General features: G+C 31.1%; 1 protein-coding gene and 1 long non-coding RNA gene across 2 annotated transcripts; both read right to left on the bottom strand.

Moving 5' to 3' along the window:
- Positions 1–3,106: 3,106 nt before the first annotated feature.
- On the bottom strand, positions 3,107–3,885 carry LOC149094559 (uncharacterized). Its single transcript, XR_016198212.1, has 2 exons — positions 3,578–3,885; positions 3,107–3,493 (listed from the first exon to the last, which is right to left on the bottom strand). It is a non-coding gene; the product is annotated as an uncharacterized LOC149094559 (long non-coding RNA).
- A 1,179-nt stretch (positions 3,886–5,064) lies between these two features.
- LOC107361366 (uncharacterized) lies at positions 5,065–8,277 on the bottom strand. Its single transcript, XM_015928185.3, has 3 exons — positions 7,908–8,277; positions 7,011–7,298; positions 5,065–6,293 (listed from the first exon to the last, which is right to left on the bottom strand). The coding sequence occupies exons 1-3, from the start codon at positions 8,005–8,007 to the stop codon at positions 5,863–5,865; spliced, it is 819 nt and encodes a 272-aa protein (XP_015783671.1). The 5' UTR covers positions 8,008–8,277; the 3' UTR covers positions 5,065–5,862.
- Between the last annotated feature and the right edge of the window lie 159 nt (positions 8,278–8,436).

The raw sequence follows: 8,436 nt of genomic DNA, 5'->3' as shown, positions 1-8,436 counted from the left end.
CATTACAACCTTTGACCATGAATCCAAGTACAATCTAAAAATGAATGTAACACTTGAAAAATGACACCAATTTTCTGATTCAAATTTCAATTTCTCAATTTGACGATCAAGATGGTGATCTCTCAAGATCTCAATCTCAGAGCGATATTTGTCATAAATCGTATCCAAGGAACTTGTGGAATGTTAATGTGAGTTTGATCTAGTTGGCTTTTGATAACTCCGAGAATCATTCATGAGAATTTGTTCAGTAAAGTTTATTTGTGAAATATTTTATGTGAAAATATCTTCATATCGAATTATGTACATCTTTTCTAAATCTACTTCATTCTTAAAAACAAATATTCAAAAAGTTATCTAAAAATCCCTGCAACTGACTCTTCAATGAATTTGAATTTATAATGTTGATAATGTGCTGCGGTAATGCAAGAAAAACTCATTTCCCTTACTCTATTTTTCAGCTTCATGTTCATTTTTCATGCTTAAACTATTGCTTTTCCTTAATAACGCAAAGCAATTTTCGGAATAAGCACCACTTTATCGCTATCATATTATGAATTTACTATTGGATGGCCTGAGAATTTTTTTCGTGATTGCATGTTTGTTGTTTGTTGAAAATTCATCAAAATTTGAAATAACGGACCTCCAACTTCAGGGTATTCACCATTTCCTGAGTTCTCGACGCAAGAGCGTTGCCCAGTCATACATTGATCGTATTGAAATAAAATTTTAAAAGAAATAAGGAATGCCAACTGAACAGAAGCAACATAAAAAAGACTTGACTTTGAAGGTTGTAGAATTTAACTAAAGATATTGAAATTATCATAGATGATGAAAGCTATTTTGATCTGGAAGGATACAATTTTCATGGAACAGATCGTTTTGCATTTCAGAGCCTTTGTGCATCACTCCTTTTGGACTAGATTTTTTTTTCAGTCCAGCTGTTATACAATCTTACACAGCAACAGGCAATGCAGGGCAATAATCAGAACTTATGTTTTGGGAAAACTCCCTGATTGATCCATAATCAAATACTGCATTCTCTATTGACGTAAAATTTCATCCTCTTGCATATTTTGGCCGATTTTCATGGATGGAAATATCAATAGACAGCGTTTTGCAGAGGTTATAATGGTCCCATTCCTGTTGGCTTAGTTGGTGATGTACCACGTGAAACTGCAGGACTCGAATAAGCTGTATTCTGAGGTGCACTTTTCGGTATGTTACAAACGCTCACAAACTTTTGTGTCTCAAGCACTTCGTTAGAACACCATCTATGGTCACTTTTACTCCAAATACAGAAAACACTACCAATTTTGACTTTCTTTATTGGGCTTTTCGTTTTTTCTTCCTGCTTTTGATCCCAACCTATTCAAAAATTTATAAAATTCTAAATTATCTTTTATTCTTCTCCAAATTCAATAATTATATAGATATTGATAATCCGCCTGTTGAACAAGAATTTCTCAATAACCTGAATTCTGATTGAGCTCAGGCTATTTTCCTAATTGCAGTTTAATCATGAATTTCATGCAATATGAAAAGCTTACTTTAGCATACTTTAGAGCTTGCTTAGTTTGGGCACAGCATTCCCGCCAAAATTTGATTTTTGCCTTACCATAAATATTGATTGACAAGATTCAATCGAAACTTACGAACAACTACAATAAATGAAATGAGATTATCTTACAATCCTTTTCGCAATTATATTAATCTTCTTAATTCTATCCATTCTTCAATACAACATTCATCTTTTTCTTGATTTCTACATAAATAATTTATAATAAATGTTCTCTTTGATCAGCTAAATTCATATGATGTCGTATTAATTGATAACTAATGGATGGTCATAACTATCAATACATTCATTTGTGCAACGCATGATATACAAACAATTTGTCTTTAATCCTTTCACATTTAATTTTGTTGAGACACTGATTTGTATTAAGGAATATAAAAGCTTTCGTCGAACAAACTGTCATTTAAATCAATTGCGTATAGCATTTGAATGATCATCCACCTTGATTGCTCAAAAGTGATTAAAGCAAATTTTCACTCTATTTATTTCAAAGTGATTTTACATACATCATCTTGAGTGGTTTGTAATCAAACTAATACTCAATCTTAATGTTGGTTTCGAGTCATTTCGACCACTCTTCTTGTGTAGAAAAGGCAAAGAGTACCAATCGTTCAGTTAAAGATTGAGAAGGCTAGAGAATTCACACAAAAAAGTTAACATATAAGAATACTAAGAATTGAAAACAGAATCAATGACAAAAGTATAATTAAATTGAATGTTAATTGAATTGCAATCGAATCTAATGGCTGGACAGAGGTCAAATGACAGATTGGCCTTGAATGACTGGGTACAAATGAATGTCACTCAAAATGGATGGTCTTGTAACTATGTCAATATGTCACTCACTTGTGTCAAGTACTGTACTTAAATTCAAAGTCAATACTTCCTCTGTCCGTGAAGTTATTCTAGATTAACATCTTACATCTGTACATATTGGCTGAATAGTCATGTAGATCTTGTCTGATCAAGATGCAATTATCGAGAGGAAAATGAACTGTTAATTCTCAAAGAGATTCAACTGAAGCACCTTCAACAGACATTATTGGAATCGTTCATGGAGATTTATAGTGATTCAGAGAGATTGTCGCTGATTTTTGGAATGGCATTCGAGATCAAGTTATTGTTTGGTCTCATCTCGGTTACATCATATTTTGATGTTTTCATCACTAATCCTGAAAAATATTCTTGATCACTTGCATCATCTTCCAAGCTGGAACAAATCATTTTCTTGTAATCAAATTTTCCTGATGTCAATTCGAATGTGAGAATCAAGCAGCAATTTAACGATAACTTTCATTCATCAACGATAGCATTCATGAAATACTTGATTGTCTAAGATTTCAATCAATTCATCTTATTACTTTTCTTGTTTTGATTGTTCTTCATTAATCATTTCCGACTTTACGCTTTATTACAGTGCAATAATTTATTCTTGCTATAAATCATTGCTTTTAGTTGATGAGCAAATTAGCAGGTCACTTGCCGGAAAACCTGAATAATTGAACTATTTATTGAACAATAAACGAATCATTGAACACAGTTAATACTAACTTTAATGATGTTTAAAATTTGTGTTAACATCGCTAATTGAAGTCAAATTACACTTGGGTTAAGACGGAAACAATGAAGTTTAATTGATCTCGAACCATTCATCGATTGTGTAAACATGAACATTGAATATTTGAGTTTAATTATTCGCTAAAAGAAGCTGCGATTAAAAAATTACAAATTGTCTAAATGGTTTAAATTAGGCTTGGATTGATTGGAATTGAAGTGAATCCAACAAATGCTAATGTATCTTCTGTTAATTGTTGACATCAGTAAACAGCAAAACTATTCAGTGAAGCTTTAAATTCGACTCTTCCTTTTATTTGTTTGCCGCTTACATGATGAAGGATCAGTCATTGAATTAACAAACTGTGAATGGATAAAGTGAAAGTGAAAGTGAAATGATAAATACTGAGTTTATTTTTAGTATTTACATACAATCTAATTACTTACCCCTGATCCATCATCATCACACTCTTAATCGTAAATGATGTATAAATTGTGAATGAATAACAATTGAAATCAACTTTCAATTGAAACCCATAATAACCAACTAATTGAGATTAGGAAACAAGCTCAATCGTCGTCCATGTTTTGCTTTATTAACACCATTATTAATCTGTATCATCAGTTCTTGTGTTCACCAATCAACAATTGAAAGCTTGAAATACATGAAATCTTTTCATGTTTCTAACCATCGACATTTACTGTTTCATGAAACACACAAACCATTGAGTAAAGACTTGATGCCAAAATGGCAATCATTTGATTATAATCAGTATCATAAGGAACAAGATTAGACAGTTTACTGATAATCTGGATTACGAGCTTCTTCAAATGCGCAAACCAATTGTGTGTAAAATGATTGATAATTGAGCATATAATTAAATCAATGTTGTGTTATCTGAAAACAGTTTTCAAGTGAAACATGACTAATGTTGATGAAAAGCGTGAGTCACTCAAGAGCACAAATCAGTGGAAAGATGAGCACTAAATTAAATTGATTAAGAAAATTGTCCGTCAATAAGAATCGAAATGGATTTAATTTTTTCTGGCTTATTGATCTTTACCTACTTTAGGTGTCAACCATTATCACTTTTTTTCATCATTTAGCTTCTTCTTTTTAACTAAATGTTTATTGACAAGTGTTGAGTAAAAACTGTCAATCAAGTCATTAATTGTTATTTAACCGTCACTTTATCTCATTAATCACCAGAAAAGTAACCAACATAAATAATTATCATCACCATGAAAACTGATACCAGATGCAATTGCCTTTTTATTATCATTGCCTTTATTCACTGATGTCTAAATAATGATGATAAACAATTTAATAACATTCATTTATGTGATTTGTAAAAAAGTTTGATAATTAAGATCATGTTGATGCTCAACTCATTTTTTCCTGTGAAAATGAATCTCGAATTAATCATAAGGTTCACCTTCCATAAATGATCAATTTTCATGATGAATCCGTTGTTATGGTTATATCTAATAATGATCGTTCTAATTAGTGTAACATTCAATTTGTGAATCACACAATAATGTTTACACAATTAGTGTTTATCCTATCTTCCAATGCTTTCCAATCTTCATTCGGCTCTTCATTGGGTGAATATTTACTCAATCTTATTCCTTTTGTTATTCCTTTTCTTCTGGAAACTTTCATCTGGTGATGTTCATCTAATGACCTTCATCATTTATGATTCAAAGTCATCTTTAATGATATACTTTCTTTGGCTCATTTTGCTTATTTAAACTTTCAACATGAAAATATTCAACATCTTTTTTATATCAAAATATTTTATTCCTTTTCCAACAATGAATCTTTTATGTAATGACTATCAGCTCATAACGTTTCTGGTTATTAAGTCAGTCAACGAGTTTCCTATTAAAAAGCCAACGACGATTGTCAATGTTGTTTAACATCAAGTTGCATCTTTTACAGAGTAAAGGCTTTGTTTGCCTTCGTTTATTAAATTGTTGGTAGAAATTCTGACAAAATTGAGAAACATTCTCCTCTTTTTTGCTTTTACAAGAAAAAAGTCAATTTTAAAAATGAATTATAAAATTAAAATTGGTAACAAAGATTATTTTGTGACGCTGAAACAATGAAAGGAAATATTCTTTGATTCAAATTGAATTGGCATTTTCCTCATTTTGTCGAGAAGAATCTTGTTTTTGTTGTGTTGGTGTAAATTTATGCAAGTCCTTTGACACTGGAAAAAAGATTCTGGAATAGACTTTGAATAGAAGAACGATTTATTCATTACGTTTGTGTTTCGTCTTTGTCTTTACTAGAACAGTTAATGTTTGTTTTGTTGTAATCAGCTTTTGTATTGGGCGTCTAGTGAAAGTCGAATGTGTGTTTTTAGGTGTTAAAACTTTGAAAAACAATATCCTTGAGATGTACTCATTAGCAGATGATGAGCCATATTTTTTAATGAAACATCACTTTTAACACGATGATGATGGAAACAATGATGATTTGCAAGAGAGTTGTGACTAGAATACTTCTCATCATTTTAATATTCCAAGGTTCATCATTGATACTCTAGTGTTGATATCATTATCGAGGATTAAACCAATAATCCTTTTCTGGTTAAAGTAATTTAGGTAGAGAAGAGAAATGTTTTACTCTTTTCCTTTTGACGAGATTTTTTTAAAGCAGATAACAGCATGAGAACACATCTTGATCCATTATTTTACATGGTTTTATTCAAATAAATGGCCAGTTTTTATTTTAAAGAATCATCAGCCACATCTGTGTCATTACTCAATATTGGCGAAGTCTGATATCTTTTACAAGCTTCGTCATACGATGGTGGAGGCTCATCAAAACTACTCAACTCATAGGACTGGCGTGTTGAGTTATCATCATTTCGCAATGAAATTCGAGCATCATTTTCTCCATCTGTAATTGCACCGTTTGAAGTATTAGTTGTATCTGAATTACTAAATCCCGTCTCTGATAATCTCAATCGAATACTTGATTCTTGGCATAGTGATGATTCTGTATTTGCGTTATCATAGCAAACACAATGGTACATGAAGGCTAAGCAGCAAGGTATGCTGATGAGTAAGGCAATTAAAACCAGGACGACCCAAAGAGCCGCTGATGACAGCATTGTGAAAAATGCACCAAAAGATGATCTTTGTTGAAATGAGGCTTTTGAATGATGAGCATGGCGCAAACATGAAAAGAAAGGAAACAAGGAAAATTAAATTAATAAATAAGCTTAAATAAATGATGATTAGTAAAATGATCAACTGGTTCAATCAACCTTTCAAGAGTACAATTACTTTTATCAATATTTTCTTCCTTTTTTCTCTAACGATTGTTCAATTGGAGTGCAATTGTGAAAACTAGTTTGGCTACTTATTTAGAAACAATTGACTCTCCCGCCCTTTTTATATCAAATCATTTTGTATAAATGAAGTAACAAATTTGCAAATTTGTATCCCTCAAATTACAAATAAGGTTGAAATTATTAAAATTTATAGCTGTCTCAATACAGGATATAGGCATGGGTTGACTACTAAACTGTAACGATCAAAGCTTGTTGATTCTTTTCCTTAATCCATATCAATATTCGCTCTATTGATAACTCAGCTTGTTACATAACATGAAAACTGAAAGGGAATAATGAAAGGTCAAACAATATATGGAAAATTTAAACAATACTGCTGAATTGTAAGCTGGAAATTTTGATTGTTTGCTAACAAGTTTCAAATGTACCGGTTGATCTATCCTCTAAAACAGGTATTTTGTTGATCAATTCAATAGGAAATGGAAAATTAACAGCTTCACAACTCTATCACTCTTTCATGATTGAACCAGTATGCGTAAGGTTAGTTGAGAGATATTGAAGAAAATTTTACTCACCATGAATGCACTTCATAATGTATGGATCATACGTGAAATTAGATTTACAATTACACTGATTGGAATCACAGATAGAATTGGTGTCCGAAAATCCGCATTCTCCGTCGGATGAACACTTATCACCATGAGATTTGTTACGTTTACATTGATGTGGACCAACAACTACAGGAGTCTCAGGTCTACATTGACAAATCTTGTTATCATCACAGTATATATGTAAATTAGGAGGCCAACATATTCCCAATAAATTACACGGTTGACCAATATGAGCCAAACTTGAAGGAACATCTAACATAACGAGAAACAAAATGTGATGACTAAATAGAAGAGCCATTTTGATGAACATTAACACATGATCAACTTGAACAAGATTAACTTTGATTTTACACGGAAAAAAGACTTGTTTCAATAATCTCCTTTCATTTGCAAAAAATGCACCTGTTTAAAACATTCACGGTCTAAATTGATAAAAACAAGTTCTATTAGATTTCTCAAGTCATATGTCAAAGATTGAAAATAACTGTAGATCTCTAACCCAAGGATAACTAAATATACAGGTAAATGTCGATAATCTATTGAACGAAACTTCGTAAACCTTCAAGCGATGAAATTAGTAAGCTAAATTTGCTAAAGTTTATTACAAAAGCTTTTACAAGCTTAATTTACTAGAAATCAAAATACTTTTTTGACAAAATAGACCAACGCCATCTCTTGGTTCTATCATTTTGTCATCTTGAAACAAACTAGAATTCATAAACTCTTTTCTATTCAAAATGATTTATTCAACGGAAAAATCAAAAAATATCTTGTCAAGCTACTTAAAACCAGAAAGAATTAAGTGAACAGTTTTGATTGGCAACAGAAAATGAATAAATAAGAAACAACTTAATATTTTACCTGTTAATAATAATGTTAAGATGATAGGTAGTTGAAGGAGCAGATTCTGACACAATTGGTAGAAACTGAGATTAAAATAAAGTGAACTTATCTTAACCATTGTATAACAAAATTTATCAAATTTAAAAAAATGGAAACCAATAAAAGTAGATCAATAAAGTATTTGGACGAATTAAAAACAAGAAAGCTAATTTTCAAACATTAATCAATCGTGTCACAGTTGAAGCTTGGTTGAATTGCTCGATACATTCTGGACAATCAAACTAAATATTTACAGGAAAAATATTAAACATGGGAATTAGAATAATTAGTTAAACTGAAGAAAAGTATGGACGATTAAGTGTTTAAAGCTCGATGCAACTATTGTATCATTCATAGTGAATTGAAAAATACCAAAGCTTTCATCAGTTTTCTGTAACTGTGTTTCAGTTTACATGTGGCTCCCTCAATCGAAAGCGCCTTTTTTGAATTTCATAATTTTATTAAACATTTTAATTGCACGATCAAGATTTTTGATGATACAATCAAA

Source organism: Tetranychus urticae, chromosome 1 (genome assembly GCF_039701765.1).
Source record: "Tetranychus urticae isolate SD_2017Ah chromosome 1, NJAU_TeUrti_SD_1.0, whole genome shotgun sequence".
NCBI lineage: Eukaryota > Metazoa > Arthropoda > Arachnida > Trombidiformes > Tetranychidae > Tetranychus > Tetranychus urticae.
The sequence above is the reverse complement of the archived record's forward strand: the minus strand, read 5'-3'. Positions and strand labels throughout refer to the sequence as shown.